Below are 26308 nucleotides of genomic sequence, written 5' to 3'. Positions count from 1 at the left end.
AGCGCTTATTGGTCTGTTTACAAGCACTGGCGCATATAAAACAGCTACATTGAGCTGTCTCTACAGCGTCCAATAAAATGTAGGCTGGCTTATTCAAATAATACAATAATAAATATAAAAACCAAGAGTACATATTCTATATTTTGTACTCCTAATAAAAGATTATGAAATATCCATCAATTGTTGAGAGTTAAAAAATGATTCATAATTCTCCACGATAACAGTAGCAAGCCGTGGTACAGATGGCGACAAACTGGTATCACCAGTCCGACTTGATATCTCTTTGAAGACAGTAATCACATTCTCCTTGTGAAGCAGGTTGCAGTATCGCTCCTCTGTAAAAATAACATTAGTTACCTGAGAGGGGTGGAAATTTTAAGAGAAATTTGGTAGCAAATCTCAAATTTCTCCTTTTAAAAGGTATACATACGGCGAATAGTGGAGAGTCCTGCAATGGTCATTATAGCCCAGTATGCCACCTTGTCCTCACATGATCTCACTATCTTCATCAGGGGCCTCAGTGAGCTACAAAATTATGGCATATCATATCACCACAGACATGTACAGTGGTACTCCTCCACCCTCCACCCAAAAAAGACACTCTGAAAATGTGTCGACATTAGGACAGACATACATACATGGTATCATTTGTATGCGTAAAAAATACAAACACTTTAGCATCAACCCACCGACCACAGCGGATGGTGTTGAGTTAGCATACATAATACATAACAGTTTATGGTCACTATGGTGTTACTAACTTAAATTCTATCCAGATTTCTCCTTCAAGATCCCATTGCTGCATCTCTTCGACCTTAAGAACCACCAATGTATACACATACTTACGATAGACACAAAAAACACACCATGAACTCAAGCATGCTTTGACGAGATGGCTGGACGTCACCCCAAAACTCATCCCCATTGTAAGCAAGATTAGCAATGATGCCACCAATGGAGTAACTCATACGATGATGTTTATCAGTGGTGATTGCCTCTCTGACAGCATCAAAACAATCAAACAACACAAGAATTGCAATTGCCACTACCTCAATGCTTCTATTACTTCTTGTTTCATAACTTTATTCTGTAGTCCATCCACTTCAACTACATTGCCCTAGAAGTACACACAACCATGTGTATCACCACCACACATGCACCTGCAATGGCTGGCACAAATGAGCAATCACAATAAAGCAATCTCACAAACCAGTACTTAAGTAAGTGCATATCTATAATTTGTACGAAATTTTGAAGCATTACACCCAGACCTTGGAGAAGGTGGTACTCTCTTTAAACACTAGTCTCACCAGGCCTTTGTGAACAGGCATGTGTGGGGATGGAAAAGAAATTTTCACTGTTTAATTGGCTTGGCACCACCAAAATTCTGGCACAGCTAATCAAATGGTTGGTACATATGATGGTGCAACACCACTACACCATTTCTGTTGAGAGGTGATGCCAAGAAAATCTGCCAGCAAAAATAATTGGTAAAGGTTACCAGAAGTTTTAACCACACACCCCACAGAAACTGGCCGGCTCCCTAATGAGGCTATAAAGTATACATTTGAACGTCTTGTTCATCCAAGCCTCTGAAACCATTGCTTGGATCACTCAAAAGTTCTATAGCAAGTTGTTGTGTGGAGTTATCATGAAACCACTCTAATAGAACAATCATTGGTGTTCAACCATAAGCAGTATGTGGTACAGCAAATACAGTAGACCCTCGGTTATCCGAACCCCTTTGTTCTCAGGAAATGATAAAAGTGTTCAGATAAGTGAATAGTTCGGATAATTGAAACCCATACATTTATATACAGAGCTCCGTTGAAATACTCTAATAGAACGCACACCTATACTCAAAATACTCTAATAGAACAGTCATTTTCAATTCCGGATAATCGAGGTTCCGGATAAACGGGGGCTGGATAACCGAGGGTCTACTGTAGTACATTAAACAGTATTGCAAACAGCCCTTGCTTATACCTTCTTCACAAATGAAGAAGACGTGTGCTTAAAAAACTAATACCATGCATGTCATCCAAACTGTTTCACACAGCTTGCAGTTTCTTTATCAAAGTGCTGATAATTTATGCCAATTGTGAAAAAAGGGTGTGGCCTCAAAAAATCCAGGGTAAAAATCAAAGGTGGTGGCCAAGAAACAGTTCCAGTGATGTTAATGACAATCAGTTTTCATGGTGTAATAGGGTCACACCAATTATTCACAGCTTGGCTGTTTTGGCAAAGATATCACTATTTTGTCATCCTTGTAATTTTGTAAGCAACAAAGTTGTCCTATGGCCAACTCTGGAGCTTGCTTGTCTTTCCTGCTTCTTTTCTAACAAAAGAGAATTGAAGATTACTATTTTGTATATCTTGTGTCTATATATTTTGACAATTTCCAACTGTATTATTAACTGAATGCCCTAATAGAGTGACTGTTACATTGTATATACCTTGAAGCAGTTTATAACTGTATGTACCACTCTGCATGGGCAGTTCAAAGGCACCGCCAGTGCCATAATTTGTATATTGCACTGCTGCAGACCACAGCGAGTGCATTATAACTTATAGCGCACTGGTTGCGGTTTTGTAGACCACAACGAGTGCATTATAAGTTATAATGCACCGACCGCAGTGCAATATACAGATATTGCACTGGCTGCGGTTTTATTCAGCATAGCACAAGTGCCGGTGGCGAAGACCACTACGACACCTCACCTAATAGGTGGAAGGACACTTCACAGATCACTTGAATTCTTTTATAGCCTGACATGTAAAGGTCGATTGTGGGCCATAAAGTCACCAATACGTATAATGTTTACAAGCAGCCAATGGCGATCGAAAAAGCCAACACGGGTGACCACAACTCTAGTCTACATATATATAAACGTACTTATACACCTTACTAGTCTGGTGCCATCTTAGCCCAGATTAAACTGTAGTCCACTTCGACAATGACTCAATAAAACAAATATATTCTAAATAATACTAACCTTTACGTTCGATTGTGGTAACCAGTTTTGTCATGCCACCAGATTCGAGTTTAGCCAGTGTGAATAGTAAGAATTAGACTAGTATCGTTTAGTAGTTGGGTTTTGTTTACTCAAAACGTCTATTTAGCTACTTTTTTTCGCTCGAGGGAATCACTATGGCGATTAGTGTGGCGCTTAGTCTATATGGCGATTGAGTGATCACGCTGGCATGTTGAGCACTACATAATGAGAGTCGAACAGCGAATGCAGGTTAGTGATATAACCCATAGCGTACTAGCTTTCAATATCTCAGGTGGCTGCAGTACTGCAGGGGGAACGTCATTGCAACGTCCGGTTTGGTTACCCACAATCGATGTTAGAAACCTGGCCTTTATAAGTGTTACAGCTGTCTTGTGAGACTCTCCCCACCTATTAGGTGAGTGGTACATAACAGTTATACAACATGCACTCGTGCTCTGCCTGTATAAACGCACTTGCCTTCGGGCCTAACGGCCCTCAGGCTCGTGCGTTTATATCAGGCAGAACACTCGTGGCCATTGTATAACTATATAATAAACTACAGACACAACAACAAAAAATGGTCTTTCTGACACAAATGACCAACAAAACCCTGGAAATTGGAATTCCAGTGCACAAAGCTTGGCACTGGAATTCCAATTTTTTTTTAATGCACACACCAAAACTTTGGTTGCTCATACTCGGGGTAATTTCCTTCAAATTTGGTTTCACAATTGCCTGGATAAATCCACAGTAAAAATTGTTCCATTCGGGTATGGATAAGGAATCATGGAATATGCATGAAAACTGTGTTTTCTGCTAATAACACACTGGTGTGGCATGCTGGCTTGATCACTGCTAGTACAGTTAGTAAGCCTGACAGCACACGTGTACAAAAAATATACCACAGTTGTACGGACACAACTACTCAAACTGGGTGTGTGCAAATGGTTGCTTAAAGGTTAAACACATGACTGACATGTAATTTGGTCAGGAAGTAGCACATGGAAAACACACAACCAAAGTGTTCCCTAATATGGATATTTAGAAGTCACATGGCTAGGTCATGTTTATTGTCAACAGATGGTACTTGAGTAAACTCAGGAGACTCTTTTATTAAATTTTCTGTGCAGAAGACACCACAACACTAAAACAATGTCACAAAGTGAAAACATTATTACAACTTTCATAGGTTTCAATACTGTAGTTTCAGTTGCGAAGTTCACCACAAGCACAACCCTTGGGCTATTACACACATGTCTACACATTGTCTCAAAAATTTTATGATGAATAATTAGAAATTTTACTACCATATAAATAAGTGATACAACTCTTTGTGCACATATATCTCCTTACAAGAGCTCCAAAAATGCTTGGCATGGCATCCTCAAAAGCTTGCCGGTGAGACTATCAAAAAGGGAACACATACGATCACAACATTTACTGTACATACAATCACAAGGTTCAAGCTGCTGTACCTGATAACAGGCCATTGTTACTTCTATGCCACTGTTAGCACAAAATTGTACACAATTTTCAGGACACTCATCTGTATAAAAGGCATACAGATTGGCTATATATAAATGTACACAAGTACCCCTAATAACACTTTACCTGTCATATTCCACAGAATGTTCCAACCAGCCTCCATCAGCTAGGGGGATAATGAACATATGAATGGGTCTATTAAATTCGGATATACAAGCACATTTTTTGAAACTTTTCACAACTCAACTTATATACATACAAATTCCATTACTATTAAAATTTTAATTGGCTTTGTAATACAGTTACGATATTCAGATACTACAGTAAGATATGCATAACCTGGTACCAAGGAGAATACAGTTGATTCGTGAATGCTGGTCACATACATACACCTGCAAACACCAGTTTCGTATAGTTGCTGGTCTCGTTTACTAGCTGGGGTAAAAAGTTGCTTGAAAGAAATATACATCCAGGCCATGACTTGAGACAATATGGTATACAACTTATCGTGTTGCATCGTATTTCACTATAATATTGTAGGAGCCTGGCACACACTAAACTTCATCATGTACATGTTTTACTCAGCACATTCCACAGATTCAAGCTTGTTCTTTCACTTCACCATTTATAACAGTGCATGGAATTGTTAGAAACTATGACATCATTCATTTGAGATCTGGCATTTATTTGAAACCCAGTGTTTATTTCTGTTATAATGCTCAAACCCATGGTACCAGAAGTTTATACAAGACCAGCGAGGCAATACGGTACATTCTTAGCTCCGATTAACCATACTAAAACCATATGTATTGATGCATCTCAAATCAACCAAATTTGAATGGCTACATTAAATAAGTTTTTAAACGTTGGTGCAAATATGATAACAATTAGCTGAACTTCTTCATAAATTTCATTTTTTGTTGTCCCCAGAACATCTGGTTCACTTACTAAATATTTTTATTTAACATACAGTGGAACCTCTCTATAACGGAAATTTGGGACTCAGCCACTTTTTGCTGTAATATAGAGGTTTCCCTCTTTCAGAGATAATATCAGAACTGTTGGGACCAAAATTTTTGTCCTTATTATAGAGGTTTTTTTCTATTGTGTCCTTATTACGGAGAGTTGTTAAGAGAGGTTCTACCATACTATTTTTGTGTATTGCACACTTCCTTACATCAAGAGGGTTCTCCTGAAGTCCTTGAGGATCTACACTGTTTAAACCCATCAGAACCTCCAGTGTAATCTGTATACAAAAGATCACATGTAACACAAACAGGTATGGAATAGCAACAGATATCATACTGTAAACAAAATGTCAGATCCTAAAAGACTACAGGATAAAGTGTTCACAGTATCCAGTTAACTTGAGATCTTACAACAGTAAGGAACTAAAACTATCACATAGATATTCTAATAGAGCAGTCAAAAGCTCTCTATATGTTTTACTCACAATGAAGCGATATTGTTCACAGCAATTTCTGTTAAGTTGTCTACTATTCTCTGTACTCTCTAAATATTTAAAACAATAGTTGACATTCACACGAATGAGAGACACACTTTCAACACTATCTTGAAACAAATAGTTACAACTAGATAGGTACTGTGTTGACTTCAAGTATTTATAGTACATAGGTGTGAATTGAAGGACTGTCTTGGACTGTTCATTGTAGAAGTGAGTCACTAGGAGTTGTAGCTACTAAACAGTTCAGTAAAATGAGTGGAAACTATACTGTAGAACTGCCATCAGATGCCTTGGTCAACTTTAATTTAGCTATGGCTATCATTTTCACGTTCATTGCTCCAGTGTTTAATGCGATAGTTGTGCTACCAGCGTTCTTCTTGAAGAGCCTTCGCAGTAAGCCATTTCAGCACCTGGTGTCCAACTATCTCCTGTCTTCCTTGGCCATTGTGGGTGGGTTTGGCTTTGTCAGAGCTGTAGAGATTAATCGCTACAAAGATCATGGATATGAGGTCAGTGAAAATATGATGAATTGTAGTGCAGCAAAGTTTTTCCAATTCCCACTTGCCACCAGTAATTTCTGCATATTTTTCCTGGGATTTGAGCGATATCTCTACCTGAAGTACAAAAAGGAGATTGGCAGGTACATACTGACTCTATTAATCTTAGTACCATGGGGATTAGGCTTCTATCGTCATGTCACAGAGTTAGCCACTTCTAAAGATGATTACCAAAGCATTCCGTACGTTGGCCTGTGCCTTGATGTTAGCCGTGAGAAAGAGGGAAAAGAAACCATCACAGATCTTGTCAACTATGCAGTACCGTTCTTGCTGGCAATCTTCATTGTCTGTGCATGTTATGGGAAAGGCTACCGTCATGCTTACAAGATGGAGAAAAGGATTCAAACGGAGAACCTACCTGCAGCAGAAAGGGCAGAGTTGTGCAACGAGCAAGCGAGTCTTATTCGCACACTCAAGACCATTAACATCGTGGCTGGATTCCTACTCATGCGTATCCTCACGTCTACTGTGGTCCGAATTCTCTTTGCTAAAGTTGAAAGTGATGACGCACCACAACATATGAAAGACGGAGCCGCAACAGCTGGGGCTTTCTTCTTGCTATTCAACGTTGTCATCGACACGATGATAGTTGCTATTCTTAATGGCGATCTCCATAAAGCAGTTGGCAGAAAGTTGAGGAGGTTCATAACAATCCCTTGGGTTCACTTTGAAGAAAACCAGAACAGCATGGCTGAGAATACGGAGACAGAAGCACTGAGTGCCAATGAATTTCTCAGGCTAGAAGCAATCAAGATAAACATTGGCAACATATAAAGTGAAAGGACTCATAGTTATTGCAACTTGCTAGACACGTAGGCCTATTTAGTGTTAATTATTGTGTAGCAAGTGAAAGACAAATACTGTACAGTGCCTCATACAGTGGTGTGTATTAAATAGAACACCTTGATAATCTATATATAAAGCTAAAAGATATTTGTCCGTCCATCAATCTGCTTACTTCCCAGTCTCTGTACATACAAAATATGAATACAGTTAGCATTCAAAATGAAACTTTCATCATCCAGCTACTTTAAGATTGTATTGTGAGCTTCTGCATGTTTCCACTTGTCCATTGAAGCCCATGGGGGTCGAGAAATCTAGTGCAAAGTGTTAGAGTGGCTTACTTGCATGCGAGAGGCTGTCAGCTGGTAGCATTTGTTCTTGTAACAATATGAACTTTGGACACACTTTTTAAAGCTCAAGTTTTAGTTAGCTCATAGTTACTCAGCATCCAAACCACATACCGATGCGGAAATTTAACAAAATTGAATATTGCAGTGCAAATCGACAAACAAGCGTACTTCCCTAACCTGGGTTCAATCCTTCCTAAGTTGCTACTGATTTTCGTTCGCTGAACCTTTTGTTCTCTGCACACCTATTTTACGCAGTTTTATTTTATCCACAAATCTTTTGTCTAGAGCTCTTCAGCACTGGCATACAACACAAGGACTACTTAGAACGTATTTGACAGTGGGTCACGCTAGGGCAGGCAAATTACAGATGTGCTAATCCGTTTGTTGTATTAGAGTAGGTGAAGGTTTATTTGTTTGCAATTTGTGCTTATGATAGAATTATGTTTTTATTATAATATAGGTACGCATGCAGTGGCATGCAAAACTACAAACATCACAGTACACCACATTTAGTTCATAGTTCATAACTGCCATAGTAAATAATGACTTCAAATGTATGATAGGGTAGGTGCTACTATATAATCTCCACAATAGTAAGATGTACATATTACTAGCACCATGAAGACAGTTTGCACCTGTGAATGGCCTTATATTGTACTTTACAGTTAAACTACACCGTATGGTATAGGGTTGGGGACTACATTACCTTAAAGTAGTTATTGCACAGTATAGAATATGTCATACATGTAGTGTTGGCGATCAAATGCTTGGGTTTCCATAGGGATTAATATTTTGGTCACAGCAAGCGTAAAAAAGTTTGGGTTAATCTGCATAACTCACACAATAGGGCAAGTCCTGTGCTATAGGGGCCAGGTAACAGTTATACATGTACAAATTCAATAGTGTTACATGCATGGCCTGCATGACTACTACTATTACACATGTGATAAACATACAACATGGGTATGCCTAATACTAGAGTTCATAGCTTACTACATACAGCTCTGCTGTTTAGCTTATCTGCATGCATTAACACTCATGTCATTTTAGGATGGCATAAGGCAGCCTCATGTTCTTTAAAAGTGACATCACCATGCATGCTACATAACTACATGGATGGTGCTGACATTTCTCATTGCATGAACTAGTATAGTGCACTATATAGCAATGCCATGGCAATTAAAGCATCAGTGGCGTAGCCAAGGGTGGGCTGGGTAGGCATGTGCCCACCCAAATTTCCTTAGGACAGCGATGCCTGCTTGCTAAAGTTATTTTTGTTGTAAATCAGCAGCTGATATTCACACATGTTCAATCATTAATTACATCACGTGATCCAGGTACATGTAGTTTAGTATTTTTTATTTAACGCACAGCATCACGTGATCAAAGTTTTAGCGGGGAAGAGTAGGGAACACAAGGAAGGAGGGGATCCAATCAATTTTGGAATACTGAGTTGTGAGTAACAACATGGATTCTTTTGTTGGTAGGATAGGGATAAAGTGATATTGGACAGAGATTAAATGGTGTAGAGTATACCGACAAGTCAGTTGGTTGGAGATGAAAATTTTAAGCAATATAATAATCTCAAGAGTCAAACTGGAGTATAAAGAGCTGTGTACAAGTGCAGATGAGTTAAAAGAGAACAAGACAAGGAGGTGTAATAAGTTAGTTTTCATTTACTACAGTAGTTTAAATTCTATATTATTCATGCAGTAGCATTAGACTAGTGAAATAAGTTGCAGGAACATCAGCGTAGCATATTATTAGCTAGCTAAATACATTTATGCACTTTTGAAACTGTTTTTAAACCAAACATATGTAGAGTCCACTAAGGATGGACTCACATTTTAGTTGCATGGGGTGAAATGTGTGGATGAGTGTGCCCATCCATCCCTGAAGGCCTGGCCATGCATTAAAAATTTCATGGCTGCTTGAAAAAAAAATGTGTATCTGTTTTACACATCAGTAAGAAATCAGTGTGAGTGCAAAATTGGGAACAAACTTATTAGTGCAGTGGAACTTGTTTAAGCTGTCAGTTGAAATAATATTATCTCACATGGGGGGGGGGGTTTAAACAAAGTTGGCCATCCTAGAGAGGTGGCCTAGACAAGTGGCCAAAAACACTGTATACAAGGACAGAAAGTACAATTACTCATGTACTTGGTCCAATTGTTTGTCAACACATAACACAGTTGTACCTCAATAGTTCCCAAACTGGCCAGCCATATTTTCTTTGGTTTGGGCAGCCACCAAATCAGTTTGGAGAGGGCAAGTAACGCCATCAACAATGTCCGGAGTGAGTTGGCACCATCCACAAGATGAACAAGTACCATTGCCAACTTTGTGAGCACAAATCCCTGTGAGAACAAGCAGCACACTTAATGGCAGAATGAAAATGTGTGGTGGCTAAAGGAATATAGTACATGTTTGACTCCTACTTTTTCAATACTATTTTCAAAGTCCATAACATTCCTAGCAGTACTCACAATATCCTCACATTTTAAACCAAACCATGCACTTTCAAATAAATAAGAAAACAGAGCATTCAATTTATTCAGTTAGACTATGGTACAGCTCATTTACAAGGTTACTAAATCACTTAGTCACCTGACATGCTCATTTAGTAACCCGCCCTCAAGCAATTTTGTACATGATAAATAATTATAACATGAAAGGCACCTGCAGTACTTGATAATACTGTAATAGTCTTCTTCTCCGTGTTCCACAAATAATTCTGGACAAATAGTAGACTAAACCGGCGTATGTACTGTAGCTCTAGCCGTTACTTTGGTTACCGGTCAAATAATTATTTTTGTGGGCGCTGTAAGGACTTCAGGAAGAAACCGTTCTGTTGTTCTGCATTGCTCTTTCACCCCACACTCATACTCTAGCTATAAAGGTACGTACTTTAAACCATAAGTTAGACACCGTGACCAACGGGAACCAAGTGATTTAGTAACCCCTCTGGCCCTTATTAGCGCCCTCGCTGTGCTCGGGACTCTACAGCCTCGGGCCATCAGGGTTACTAAATCGCTTAGTTCCCTTGGTCTTGGTGTCTAACTATTATTAAGTTTGGGAATACTGCATTTAAGTACGTACGTGGCACTACATACAATACAGCCCTAAAGCAAAACCATGTATGAATGTTATATTTTATCTTACAATGATACTAGTTCTCACCGTACCATCTCAAAAGTCATAACATAATCAAAATAAAATTTAAGCTTAAACTTACAATAAAATTCTTTTGTGGGCTATTAAAAATGATATAAATTTTTATACAACATAAGACATGAAATCACCTACATACATGTGAAATCCATGTGCTATGGCCCATATAACAGTAAATTTTGAGGACTAGTTTAAAGGATATTTCACATACAATTTTATCGTGAAAGATTTTTACTGAACCGAGGACCATATAATGCCATTTCCATGGAGTATTATTGTACGTATTAAAAGGATTTGTGAACACAAAGCACATGACATCACAGTTGGCAAATATATTATACATGAAAGTCCACTCCTTTAATCATGTTACATGTACTTACACTGTCTTCCATCGTCTGGTATGGATATAAGCATATACAACAGTTTTGCATCAGCTATATAAAAGAATACAATGAAAAGAATTGGTGCGTGTGCATTGTGTGTGTGCGTGTACTCTGTGTGTACTCTGTGTGTTTGTGTGTGTATGTATGTATGTGTGTGTGTGTGTGTGTGTGTGTGTGTGTGTGTGTGTGTGTGTGTGTGTGTGTGTGTGTGTGTGTGTGTGTGTGTGTGTGTGTGTGTGTGTGAGCGTGTGTACTGTGTAGTGTAGTGCAGTGTGTGTACTGTGATACATATACATGTCACATATACATACTTCACCATAGTCAAGATGCTTTGACATAATATCAACCAACATCCAAATAGCTTTCCTGAAAGCGACCAAACAATTTCTTTATTATATAATACCATTGACAGTATATAACAATAGGGATTCACAATGGTGACATCATCCTAATAGTTTCATGTATGGGTCCAGACTTTGATCTGTTCCTTCATAAATTCATCTCGACAGTTTACTTTTCGCTATTATGTTGGGTGACTGTTATTAAATCACAGTGGTACGCACAGCCATGCAGTTTGTCTCTAACTTCATCGTGGTTGCCGAGGTGTGGCCCAATAAGTGCTAATACTAACTACCAACAAGGAGATTGGTTTCGGCATTAACTAAGTCCAAAGTCCAAAGGTTACACCCACAATGAGGATTGTGTGTAGTGACGTCACTGTTGTGAATCCCTATTTATGCTATTATATATATTACTGTAACTATGACAGACATCCTTTCTTCATGAGCTTATTAAAACACAATAACTAGTCTCACTGCCTAGCAGTTGTTGATAGGTGTGTATATATCTATATCAAAGCAAATAATTACAATATCATTGGGTGCTAATTACTATACACCCAGTAACCAGTCATTGAATGGACAGTTTAGACCAATAATCAAAGACAAATCAAGGTGTTAATGGTCAAAATGACTACACAGAGACCAACAACTAAATGTGTATGGATTGAATTGTGAAGAAGCACTTAGCTTCCATACAGGCAAACGATATGCTCACCTCTTAATATCCGTACTCATCTCATCACATTTGGTATACAAATAAAGTGATGCACTACACAATAGTAAGGATAACAGTCATACAGTATAACTAATATGTGGTATAACAAGTTTAAAATATATATATACACTTGAGTAGGGATAGAAATAAAATCCTCGGAGGTATGCCTAAAGTTGTTATTTCATCTCTACTTCAGTAATATACAGTCTGGCCATGACAAAGTAGGTACAGCTGTATGGTTGCAGGCTAGGGGCCTTGTTTCATGGCTTTTCATTTCTATATGATCACTGCTCAAATGTAAACTTGTTCTAATTTTTCCTTATACTTGTTTGTTTACTAACTGAAACTCTGAACACACATCTTGATTATTTATTACCGAATGGCCATTCCCACTTTGTTTCAGCTATGTTCCACCTGTTATACAGTGTTATAATGAAGAATAGTACAAGAAGCGCCTCTCGGAAATTACAAACGATTCTCAAGATGATAGCCTGTAATAGCCATGTCAGATACCATGAATCAACACCTACACAGTAAAATGGCACACAAATGAGGACGTCCATGATACATGCATTGTAGCTGCTGTGGTTGACAAAAAAGGCACGTCTCAGACCAAAGTGATGTCGAACAGTGAAGAAATTAAACCCTTAGCTTTAATCATAATTGAGTTATGCTTGGTTGAAAATGAAATTACCAACTTATATTTACCAGCAGTCTGTCATAGGTATAGTTGGCAAAAAGATTTACAGCTATTATATAGCCAGTATATAATGATGCTAATGATGATAAGATGTACACAATATAAATAACAAAAACACACACACTCACGTTGCTAATAGAAGAATGTGGCGTTCCTTTGGGTAAGTGTCACAAACTTCCAACAAGGCCTACAATGAAATATTCATTCCTGTATAATGACAGTTCTACACTATGACACTATGAAGCTAACCCAAGACTAGTCCTGGGTGATACTGAAAATAATGCTATTCAATATATTGACAAGCTTATATATGATTAAGTATTGAATATGTCAAGCAGTGAGACTAGTAACATGACATAACACATTGTTACATCATATGACAATAGCTGGAATTTGCCCATAACCGAATTGCCTTTCTTTGTAGGTATATAGCAAGTGTAAGAAACACAACCACTAGCCAGATTTAATTAGGTGATATTAGCAAATATATTGTCTAGACGATATTATTGTGGCTCTATAATTTACCTCGATATGATATATTAATTGTGTAGTTCAATATCACGATATTGCCCATATATTGAAATATTTCCCAGCTCTATCCAAGACTGGCATGTGTTTTATTAGAGTAATTAAACACTGAGCAGTACGTATTTGAGGACACTGTTTCTAAATGTACTGTAGTACATGTGTAGTGTCTTTGTGTGCATACGTGTAAATGTGTAACTGTATGTGTATGTATGTACTGCTGGTTGTGGACCTGGCAACACACCATTTGTTGGTAGTATGGCTAATGAGTAATGGCAGCAAAGATGGTGCCCCTAATCATGTAGTGGTGTCTAGACAGGGCAAGGGATTCCTTGATATTGGCTTTGCTAGTCAACACCAGGGAATTTAATTATACGTTTACTCAAACCTTCCTTTTGCAGGAGAATAGTCCAAACCTTGAAAAAGTTTGTCAACTCTCCTGGAGGTTTGCTGAAGATTTGTTAATGGGTCACTCAGCCTCCATATAGAGTGGGGCCTTGGGGGACTTATCGACAGGATGTAAATGTGTGTGTGTGTGTGTGTGTGTGTGTGTGTGTGTGTGTGTGTGTGTGTGTGTGTGTGTGTGTGTGTGTGTGTGTGTGTGTGTGTGTGTGTGTGTGTGTGTGTGTGTGTGTGTGTGTGTGTGTGTGTGTGTGTGTGTGTGTGTGTGTGTGTGTGTGTGTGTGTGTGTAATATATGCAAACATGTGGCAGAGTGTGGAGCATACATTATAGTACCTGTGTGCCACGGTCAATCTCAATTACTGGTGGCTGAAAGTTAGCCAGCTCAAACAAAAGCAACTTCATATAATCATGTCTCTCCTTGTATAGCTCTAGTCCCAGCAAAAGCTGAGATTCCTTGTGGTCCCCGCTGATCTGTAGTAAACACAAACTGATACTAAATTACATCAAATAATCACAGCACTCTACAGGTGTACACAGATGGTATATTGCATTATGTGGAGACTACTAGGTCAGTAAACAAAGTTACCATATGTATTGTGAGTTGCGCATGTATATTGGTGTACAAATGCTTGTAGCACTATATAAGCAGTTGCAATATATTCTGAGCTTAAAATACAACAAATACCTTTAAGATTTATGCTTACACCATTAAGCAAAACAACTGTTCACAAGTTTGCAGCAATTTATTAAACACAATGGATTGATAATCTATATGCATTAAATTGTGTTCATTAGGGTGTAAGCACAAGCAGCACAAGCAACACAAGCATACACTTCAAAATACAAAAGCTTGAAAGTGCTCTCAAGCATGCAAATGCTTAAGAGCTTGCCAGGACCACATCTGAAACACACACACACACACACACACACACACACACACACACACACACACACACACACACACACACACACACACACACACACACACACACACACACACACACACACACACACGCACATACTAGATTAGCATTAATATCAGGGTGTCCACATAATGGAGAATTCACCAGTCCAAGGAACAGCATACGATGATGAGGTGGATCGAACAGTTGAAGATCTCTCGCTGATACTTGTCTACACGACACATCAAGGCTCTTCAGACATGGTAACTTTGACAACACCACCATCAAGTCACCATTTTCACGGGAAGACCCTCCATCCTCACGCACACTTTTAGAAATGTCCAACATCATTAGATTATTCAACAAAATAAATGAACTTGATGTTACTGGTACATTGAACAGTCGTAATACTGTTATACTTGTCTGTGAATAAAATAATTTAATGCAAGCATCAGGAGTTACAACACCAGAAAAGTCCATTGCTTGTATCTTTGATGAAACAATCCAGCCATCTTCCTCACCAGTATATTCAATGGGTTGGCAGTCAAACATACTGTATGGTATGTTAAATGAATTTAAGCTAACCAAACTACTTAGTTCAGTAAAGATATTTGCAAAATTTATGATGCAATTTTTTAGTGTCAAAGACACCAGTGTAGTTCGTAAAGGTGCTCCCATTTCAGACAAATTTATATTTTTACGAGACAATACATCATATCCACAGTCAATACACAATTCCTTTAGTGGTTTATGTGACAGTACAGTTAACAAAGAACTATAGGCCGCCTCACGTGAGTATTTCATATGCAACTTGGTGTAGCCACAATGTCTCGAAGAAGTGACTTCAAATAAAAGATTTTTAGCGAATAACCTCGCTTGTAACGATGTGCTGGACATATATAAGTCAACAAATTGTGCTATAAGGTCGTTGCATACTAAGGTGGGAAAACGGATACATTCTTCCGTGATTGCTCCGTCTCCAGTATAACGAGTCTTATTAGATAGCTCTTTAATGTACTCCACCACAGCCTTTAAGCTGAGACGATACAACGTTGAAGGGTTCCATTGTTCCACGAACTCAACCATCTCTAAACCTCGCTCTAAACACAACGTACTAAAATAATAATCAAAACCCACAATTACATTATCACAAACTTCTATTATCAAAAAAACACTCATGCACTAAATTTGGTGGTTGGTACAAAACGTTATTCCATACCAGTGCTACAAACAAGCTACTAATACACCATTGCCTACGGTGGAAAAAAAATTATACAAAAATTTGTGTTACACAGGTGGTCTAGGTATCACATTGACAATAAATAAAAAAAAAACAGTAGAGGAGAAGTATAACAACTAGAGTCTATTCTTATGCCAACCAACATCAGTTTCTAGTCTTGCACAAGTCCTAGGAGGGCAGGGTCTGCTGTCCGCTGTTGTTGCTGTTGCATGGCTGCATTTTGGTCTTGCTGCTTGCTGGCGGTCTTGTGGGTTGTTTGCCGAGTCATCATGGCGATGGTGCTGCTGCACACCATGGATATGGCGAGACGACCTGGCTACCTGAATCTCGTCATCGTATTCACCTGTAAAGTATTCGTAATGTAAATTTACACCTTACACCTCAATGTAATGATTCAATCAAGTAAACGTTGCTAAGGTGTACTTCATGACTTAAAGAGGACATGAGGTCATATTGTTTGGTCCCAATAGCTGATTTAATGGGGCTTCACTTAAATTCCACTGTACATTACAGAACTCCACTTAAGGGAATGACTAGACTTTAGTTCCAAAGAGCCTGGCTTTGTTTATTATATTTACTTCTAAAAATAGTAAAAATAGTACATCTTATGATTAGTACATGTTAGCTGTGTTCACAATGCTAGCACTGTCCCCAAACAGTCACACGAACACATACACACACACATACACACTCTCACATAGACAGATACACAATACACATAAACTATTCAAACACACTACACAATACACACACCATACTTCACACAACACAAACACAACACAACACACACTCATCACCATAGGATGCAGGCTGAAAGTTATACACTGGTTGTTGCTGCATGAACTGGGTAGGACTGGTAATGTCAGATGGCGTAGTTGGCAATGACTGTTGGCCAGGCCACTGGGTCGGGGTGTCACTAGGGGTGGGAGTACGAGGTGGAGAATCCCCACTGCATGAGTCTCCTTTCTTGTTACCCCTTTTATCCTTAGCCCTGCGATTCTGAAACCAGACTTGGACAACCCTCATATCAAGACCAGTCTCCTGGGCTACCTATAAAAAATCACAATCAACAAGTCCACAAATAAAATACCCGTAAAACGCAAGTTATATAGCAGCCATACATTTTCAACTTTCCATTAAAGAATTATATTGTACTTAAATTTATGTTTCCTGTTATAAGGCTACTGATAGAAGCCCGTGGTGATGTCACAATTACTACAGACCAGCTACTATTATTACAAACAGCAGTCAAATTTCCGGTGGATACTAACTGATGGCTCAATAGCTACATATTGTGGTTTACTTCAACTGTGAAAATATGAATGCGGAAATAGACAGCAGCTAAACCTAACAGCTTTTCATAAGGGAAATCATTAAAGCCATTATTCATAACACGATTATGTTTAAGACACTGAAGCCAAATATTTGTCTGTAAGTTCAACACGCTTAAAAACGGAATCCGTACGAAGAAGGTGAAGCCATATTTGTGTGCAGAGTGAGTGAGCTTGTGAGTAAAAACACAATTTGAAGAACAATCAGTAAAACAAATTTAGTGTGGTTAAGGGTTTAAGCTTTTTAATGGAAAAACAAATTTTATGTGGCTAAGGTTTGAGCTTATAAGGAATAAACAAGTTAACAAAATTATAGTAAAAAAGTTTAATACAATAATAAAAAATATCCCACATCCTAAAGTAATAAAATATATAATGCGATTAAGAAACAAAGAGACAAGAGAAATTTTGGCTCTGACAAGCAGTGTTTGTGGGTAGATTTCCCAGGCCTTTTTATCATCTGACAATGTCCGCAAAACACACAAACACAGCAGACACGAATTTGTCAGCGCTCCCAACGTAATTTAGAGAGCTAGCTATGTCTTCCAAAGCATATATGATTCAAAATACCTGCAAACTGGCCAATTTCTTTTTAAAAAATTGGCTACTATTATTCATGGTGACACTAAAGAGCCCAACTATTACAGATACTAGTACACTTACTTGCTCTCGAATGTGTTGTGATGGTTTAGGGCTGGCAGCGTAAGTGGCCTTCAAAATCTCCAGTTGTCTTGTGGTGATAATAGTACGTGGTCTCTTTGGCACACCATCCAACTCTGAAACAAAAACAATCACATAAACTACATCTGCACATTGAACCATTTGTAAAGCTAAAAATGAAATCCTGGTCACCATTAAAATCACAATAATAGTCCAATCTGTATTAGTGAATATATACAGTGGAACCACACTACAAACTCTTCCAACGTTAAGAACAAATATTTTGGTCCCAACAGGTCATACCACAAGACAAAATCTCTATACTGCAGCAAAAAATGCATTAACTGGTCCCATAAGTGTCCATTGTAGACACATTTAGATCCTCACTTGTTCACAGTCCTATATGTGGCCCCTAAAATTAGGACACTGGTCCATGGTCCCATTTGCATTAGTCTACTTCTGAATTGATAAAGGGTATAGTATTTTTGGACAGATTTCAAGGTATCCACAATCCAAGGTGCCCACAATAGAGCACAGTATAACACAAAGTATGTAATGATGTCACTACTACAACATTATGTAGTGGTCAACAACATGTTTAACCACAGTAACAGTGAACAAGTAACAGCCCCCAACATGTCTTTAATAGATAAACAGCTGGACAAATAACCCCAATAATAAAACTATTAGGATTACACGACATAGCGATTAAAAAGTGAGCCGGGGTCACAACAATGTACCTCAGAAAATGGAGGATTACGGGGTACCACTCTACTCAAATGTCTAATGACTTCGTAGAACAGCCCATGCTGCAAAGCTTGTGGATCAAGCTTAGAGTTGCACCGATATGCATTTTTTCATATTTGCCGATACCGATTATTTGCCTATTCCTGTAACCGATATGCCGATATTTACCGATATTCTTCATTTCTTCAGAACAGAGGAGGAGGAGCAGAAAATCACCTAAAGTTTATGCGTATAAACTGCATTTGTAATGATAATGTAATCAATGTAATTAATTACGTGGGCGGCCGACTTTTACAATGTTTTACACAGTTTTGCTAGTATCTCCTTTCATGGAAAAGGAAGCCAAGTAGTTATAAAACAGCTAATCAAACAGTGTTTTAGTGGGACTACAGACCCTTTGTGAAGAGTGATCAACTAATTGCGTGGGCGGCCGATAAATATACACAGCCTACTATAGCCTTGCAACCACATTTGTGCAAACAAACAAACTCAAATAGTTACAAAACAGTTACAACAAACTACTTACTGCTACATTCACCACCTTCTTTACTTTCACCTGTTCATTGTCGTCAACTTAACGATTGATTGTGGGTTTCGGTTAACCGGCAAGTTATTTCCGCTTCGTAGCCGATACCGATACTTGTAAAATTAGCTAATATCGGTTGTTACCGATAATTCAACCGATTATCGGTGCAACTCTAATCAAGCTAACATTATTTTTGCTTTAACTGTTTCTTAATTAATGCATTTTACCCCAGCAGAATCATGGAAAGGACTGAAAATGGGCTCGTTAAGTTACGGGGACATACAAGCCTAAAACATCAGTTTACCAGTAGCTAAAGTAATGCAAGACCATAAAAGTAATTTTAAAGCATCATTGAGTAGAAATTATGCCTGTGATGAAATACTGATAGCGCATAAAACCATAGGACATCATTGTGCTTTTAAGCCGCCATTACTGTGGCTTCCATAGCATGTGCCATAAAATCTCAACACAAAAGTATACTTCTGATTGAGTGTTCCCAGTAGCCTAAAAAAGATCAGTAATTCTAACATTCCTTCAACTTGCAATAAAAATTCTTATTAGAAACCTATACCTGTCAATGAAGTATGTATATGTTTTAACCAACCTGTTAGTGACATCAAGAGTATATAATAATTACCAAGAGTATTGAACAGCAGATTACCCATGATTAATGAATCCATATAACAATTTGTGACCAGATTTTAAAAAACCGTTCCAAATCGCACATCAGGTAAAATCAAACTAATACCACCAGGGATAGCCACACTATCGTACTACTAGTTTTGACCCTCAGTACTACTCAAACTACTCAAGGCTGGTTTGCTGGTTTTAACAGATGTTTTTCTGGGTGGTATGGAGAGCTCGAATGGCAGTTTCAGGGACCTGCCTTGGCAAGAATCAGTGGTTTACTGGCAGATGGCCTGGTAATGTTGGCCAAACGTTTTCTCTCTTGATCTTGCTTGCATATCAGCCACTAACAAGCCAGCACAGCCCTGTAATCTCGTACTTGGACTTTGGACTTCAATCATGGTCTGCCTCCATTTTGAAGTCTATATCTTGCCCATCCCACAACCCCTCATCCCTTTGTGAGCACTCGTGATACTATTTCACTCGTCCAACTGCTCAGGTTTTCAAGCAATGCTATCAACAATGACTAGAGTGAGTTGGCACCATCCACAAGATGAACAAGCACCGTTGCCAACTTTGTGAGTACAAATCCCTGTGAGAACAAGCAGCACACACAATGGTAGAATGGAAAGGCGTGGTGACTAAAGAAATGTAGTACTGTTTGACCCATACCATCTCAACACTATTTTCAAAGTCCATAACATTCCTACCAGTACATAGAATATCCCCACAATATAAACCAAACTACGTACTTTCAAATCATAAAGAAAATGGAACATTCAATTTATTCAGTGATTTCAGGAATACTGCATTTAAGTACAAACGTGGCACTACATATAATACAGCCCTAAAGCAAAACCATGTATGAATGTTATATTTCATCTGACAATGATACGAGTTCTCACTGGTACCATCTCAATATCACAACATAATCAAAATAAAATTTAAGCTTGAACTTACTGTGTTGTACAATAAAAACCTTTTTGTGGGCTATTAAAATGATATAAATTTTTTAATGCATCATGAAAGATATGAAATCACCAACGTACATGTTAAATTTGTACATGGCCCATAAAAGTAAACTTTGAGGACTAGTATATGGGTATCTCACATACAATTTTATCATTGAAGATTTTTACTGAACCAAAAACCATATAATGTAGAGTATTACCTGTATTGTACGTATTAAAGTGATTAGTGAACACAAAGCACTTCACATCACAGTTGGCAAATACAGTACATGAAAATCCACTCCTTTGATCATGTTACATGTACTTACACTGTCTTCCATCGTCTGGTATGGGTACAAGTATATACAGCAGTTTTACATCAGCTATAAAAGAATATAATGAAAATGATTAGTGGTGTGTGTGTGCGTGTGTGTGTGTAGTGTGCACTGTGATACATATACATACACATGTCATACGTACGTACACACTTCACCATAGTCAAGATGCTTTGACATAATACCAACCAACATCCAAATAGCTTTCCTGAAAGCAACCAAACAATTTCTTTATTATAATAGGGATTTACAATGGTGACATCATTCCCAACAAACTAATAGTTTTATGTACAGGGAAATTGTTGCTACGAATCCAGATTTTGATCTTGCTAACTGTTTCTTCATAAATTCATCTCGATACTTTACTTTTCACTATTAGGTTGGGTGACTGTTATTAAATCACAGTGGTACGTAGTCACTTCTAACTTCATCGCTATGGTTGCCCACCAATATGTGCTATTACTAAGGACCAACGATTTGTATGAGGTTATATTTGGTGAACTGAGGCCGAAACTGTTGACTACTGGACCCATAACCACGATAAGTCAGAATTATCTGTAGTGATGTCACCGTTGCGAATCCCTATTTATACTAAATTACTGTAATAACTGTGACAATATAGACATTCTTTCTTCATGAACTTATTAAAACACGTCACTGCCTAGCAGTTGTTGATAGGTGTGTGTACGTATATACCACAGCAATTAATTACAATATCACTGGGTACCAATACAAATTACTATACAATGGAACTTTGACTATATAACCAGTAACCAGCTTAGTTGTCATTGAATGGACAGTTTGGACCAATAATCAAAGACAAATCAAAGTAGTCAATGGTCAAAATGACTACAGAGAGACTAACACCTGAATGTGTAAGTGTTGTGTTGTGAAGAAGCACTCAGCTTGCATACAGGTTAACAATATGCTCACCTCTTAATATCTGTACTCATCTCATCACATTTGGTATACAAGTAAAGTGATGCACTACACACGTGACACAATAGTAAGGATAACACTACAGTCATACGTGGTATAACAAGTTATACTAGAGTAGGAATAGTAATAAAATCCTAGGAGGTACACCCTAAAGTTGTCATTTCATCCCTACTTCAGTAATGTACAGCCTGGCCATGGGTATAACTGCAAGTGGGGTGTGCAATAATGAAATTTTTATTATTGCAATAATGTACCTTGTTATCACAATTATCATAATACTTGACTATACACACAAATACTAGTTGAAATACTGTAAATGTCTCTAATACTGTGTTACTTATTCTGCAGTTGTGCTTGCTTTATAGCTACATCTGGAAACCAGTATTATGACAAAAAATTAAAGTAATAGTTAACATTATACCTACATTTTTACATTTCAGGTTGTCCACATGTAGTTTACAGAAGTATCCTATTATCACAATAATGCGATAATAAAATTTTCACAATAACGATAATTGATTATTCACGATTAGCACTAGCTGCAAGGATAGATGATATCCCTTGTTTTATGGCCTTTCATTTCTATAATCCCTATTCAAATGTAAACTTTCTTTAATTTTTCCTTCTTTGTTAACTGAGACTCTGAACACACATTTTGACTATTAATTACCGAATGGCCATTCCCACTTTGTTTCAGCTGTGTTCCACTTGTTATACCAAGAGTTCATAATATATAAAAAAGATGAACTCTTGAAGTGCCTCTTCAATCAATCCAACCACCACAAAAATTACGAACAATTCTCAAGATGATAGCCTATAATGAAGCCATGTCAGTTACCATGAATCATTGCCTATAAACACAGGACACAAAGGAGTAAGTCCATGCTGCATGCATTGTAGCTGCTGTGGTTGGAAAAAAAGGCACGTCTCAGGCCAAAGTGATGTCAAACAATGAAGAAATCAAACCCTTAGCTTTAATCATATTTGAGCAATGCTTGGTTGAAAATGGAATTACTACCTTATGTTTACCGACAGTCTGTCATAGCAAAAAGATTTACAGTTATATATAGCCAGTATACAATGATGCTAATGATGATAAGATATACACAATATAAATAACAACAAAACACACACACTCACATTGCTAATAGTAGAATGTGGCGTTCCTTTGGGTAAGTGTCACAAACTTCCAACAAGGCCTACAATGAAATATTCATTCCTGTATAACAACAGTTCTACACTATGACACTATGAAGCTAATCCAAGACTGGCATGCGTTTTATAAGAGTAATTAAACATTGAGCAGTACAAAAATGCACAGTGGTGCGTGTGTAGTGTCTTTGTGTGTGTACATGCGAATGTGTAACTGTATATGTATGTATGTACTGCTGGTTGTGGGCCTGGCAACACACCATTTGTTGGTGCTATGGCTAATGAGTAATGGCAGCAATGATGGTGCCCCTAATCATGTAGTGGTGTCTAGACAGGGCAAGGGGTTCCCTGATATTGGCTTTGCTAGTCAACACCAGGGAATTTAATTATACATTTAACTCTCCTGGAGGTTTGCTGAAGTTATGTTAATGGGTCACTCAGCCTCCATATGGAGTGGAGCCTTGAGGGACTTATGGACAAGCAGTAAAGGTGTGTGTTGTGTGTGTGTGCATGTAATATGTGCAGACATGTGGTAAAGTGTGTAACATACATTATAGTACCTGTGTACCACGGTCAATCTCAATTACTGGCGGCTGAAAGTTAGCCAGCTCAAACAAAATCAACTTCATATAATCATGTCTCTCCTTGTATAGCTCTAGTCCCAACAAAAGCTGAGATTCATTGTGGTCCCCACCAATCTGTAGTAAACACAAACTGATACTAAATTACATCAAATAACCACAGCACTCTACAGGTGTACACAGATGGTATATTGCATTATGTGGAGACTACTAGGTCAGTAAACAATGTTACTGTGTGTATTGTGAGTCGCGCATGAATGCTTGTAGCACTATATAAGCACTTGCAATATATTCTGAGTTTAAAATACAACAAATACCTTTATGCTGAACCATTAGGCAAAACAACTGTTGATAAGTTTACAAGAAATTTATTAAACACAATGGATTGATAATAAATGCACTGTCTATAATGCATTAAATTGTGTTCATAAGCTGGTGTACACACAAGCAACACAAACATACACTTCAAAGCTTGAAAATGCTCTCAAGTATGCAAGTGGTGCCAGGAGCACGTCTGAAACACACACACACACACACACACACACACACACACACACACACACACACACACACACACACACACACACACACACACACACACACACACACACATGCCAGATTAGAATTAATATCAGGGTGTCCACATAACGGAGAATTCACCAGTCCAAGGAACAGCATATGATGATGAGGTGGATCAAACAGTTGAAGATCTCTCGCTGATACTTGTCTACATGACACATCAAGACTCTCCAGACATGGCAACTTAGACAACGCCACCATCAAATCACCATCTTCATGAAAAGACCCTCCATCCTTATGCACACTTTTAGAAACGTCCAACACCATTAATTATTCAACAAAATAAATGAACTTGATGTTACTGGTACCTTGAACAGTCGTAAAACTGTTATGTTTGTCTGAATTTAATGCAAGTATCAGGAGTTACAACACCAGAAAAATCCATTGCTTGTATTTTTGATGTAACATTCCAGCCATCTTCCTCACCAGTATATTCAATGGGTTGGCAGTCAAACATACTGTATGGTATGTTAAATGAATTTAAGCTAACCAAATTACTTAGTTCAGTAAAAATATTTGCAAAATTTATGATGCAATCTTTAGTGTCAAAGACACCAGTGTAGTTCGTAAAGGTGCTCCCATTTTCAGACAAATTTATATTTTTACGAGACAATACATCATATCCACAGTCAATACACAATTCCTTTAGTGGTTTATGTGACAGTACAGTTAACAAAGAACTATAGGCCACCTCACGTGAGCATTTCATGTGCAGCTTGGTGGTCACAATGTCTAGAAGAAGTGACTTCAAAAAAATAACCTGGTTTGTAGCGACGTGCTGGACATATATATTGTGCTATACGGTCGTTGCATACTGAGGTGGGAAAACGGATGCATTCCTCCGTCTCCAGTATAACAGTTCTTTGATGTACTCCACCACTAATCTCGCGTAGCCAGACCCACTCTTCACGCGGCGCTTATCGACTGATAATTATTTATTTATTTTATTTTATATATATATATATTTTTTGATTGATAATTATAAGCGCCTAGCTGCGAGAGGGTCTGGTACCGTACGCAAGGAAATTTTGACGTCAATAAAATTTGACGAATTCAGACTTCAGCAGATTTGACGAATAAAATGTTGACGAAAATGAAGAAATTGTAGGCAAAACCTGTACTTTTAAGGGCGCTTATAAACATTTGACGAATTTAAATTTGACGAATATTCGTCAAATTTTTTTGACGTCAAAATTTCCTTGCGTACGGTATAGTTTGAATAGTAAAGTTGTTCTGACACCCTGAGTTTTTTCAGGGTGATAATGAAACACCTGGTTAACTTTCATCACGCCACGTCATATTGCGGACTAGTGGCAATAAAATAAAGGAATTTGCTAACAAGCCGCAATATGACGTGACGTGATGAAAGTTAACCAGGTGTTTCATTATCACCCTGAAAAACTCAGGGTGTCAGAACAACTTTACTAGTATAGGTAAGACATGCATTGCTAGGAGTCTTCAGTGGATAAACAACCCCGAAGGAATGATGTAATAATCACCGAGGCGGAGATGCATGTCTTAGTAATTTAGACAATGGCCTGTGGTCACTGGAATTTTGATATGAACCCACAAAGTATGCAATTTGTTTGTTGAAGTTTGTGGCTAGGTGTCTTACTAGGTTCCACCTGTTTACAGGTGTCTTATTAGAATAAAAACCCTGCATACTTTGCAAATATCAAAGCATTCTTGAGATGCCATTGTCTAATTCAAATTATACCAGACCCTCTCGCAGCTAGGCGCTTATAATTATCAATTGATAAGCGCCGCGCAAAGAGTGGGTCTGGCTACGCAAGACTACTCCACCAGTCTTTAAGCTGAGACGATGCAACGTTGAAGGATTCCATTGTTCCACGAACTCAACCAT

General features: G+C 38.1%; 2 protein-coding genes across 7 annotated transcripts; both read right to left on the bottom strand.

Moving 5' to 3' along the window:
• Positions 1-68: 68 nt before the first annotated feature.
• Positions 69-25358, bottom strand: LOC136266653 (zyg eleven-related protein 1-like). 6 transcript variants are annotated; one of them, XM_066061648.1, is made up of 17 exons: positions 24753-25358; positions 24475-24688; positions 23845-23982; positions 23273-23331; positions 22127-22180; positions 11502-11556; positions 11188-11241; positions 9835-9993; positions 5659-5727; positions 4608-4647; positions 4472-4542; positions 4350-4400; positions 1050-1117; positions 867-999; positions 762-814; positions 431-525; positions 69-335 (listed from the first exon to the last, which is right to left on the bottom strand). In XM_066061648.1, exons 2-17 carry the CDS (start codon positions 24643-24645, stop codon positions 163-165), a joined length of 1443 nt encoding a protein of 480 aa, XP_065917720.1. In that variant the 5' UTR covers positions 24646-24688; positions 24753-25358; the 3' UTR covers positions 69-162. The 6 variants fall into 6 exon arrangements, with proteins under 6 accessions (XP_065917720.1, XP_065917718.1, XP_065917719.1 ...); XM_066061646.1 differs by having other exon boundaries at positions 24475-25358; XM_066061647.1 differs by having other exon boundaries at positions 24526-25358.
• Positions 15917-21173, bottom strand: LOC136266467 (uncharacterized; the record flags this gene model as incomplete). The annotated part of the gene is made up of 4 exons (XM_066061481.1): positions 15917-16360; positions 16815-17067; positions 18012-18124; positions 21080-21173. Coding segments are annotated over 4 exons (687 nt in total), but the record flags the coding sequence as incomplete, so codon positions are not given.
• Positions 25359-26308: the final 950 nt, after the last annotated feature.

The sequence above is a fragment of the Dysidea avara genome, chromosome 9 (assembly GCF_963678975.1).
Source record: "Dysidea avara chromosome 9, odDysAvar1.4, whole genome shotgun sequence".
NCBI lineage: Eukaryota > Metazoa > Porifera > Demospongiae > Dictyoceratida > Dysideidae > Dysidea > Dysidea avara.
The sequence above is the reverse complement of the archived record's forward strand: the minus strand, read 5'-3'. Positions and strand labels throughout refer to the sequence as shown.

Excerpts from the sequence above, each read along its gene's own strand:
- LOC136266653 (XM_066061645.1), bottom strand. The coding sequence starts at position 15,956 with ATGAGTGTTTTTTTGATAATAGAAGTTTGTGATAATGTAATTGTGGGT. Across the intron at positions 1,118-4,349 it reads CAAGCATTTTTGGAGCTCTT|GGCAATGTAGTTGAAGTGGA; the intron begins GTAAGGAGATAT and ends GTGTACTTCTAG. Across the intron at positions 1,000-1,049 it reads GAAGTAATAGAAGCATTGAG|AGAGGCAATCACCACTGATA; the intron begins GTAGTGGCAATT and ends TGATGCTGTCAG.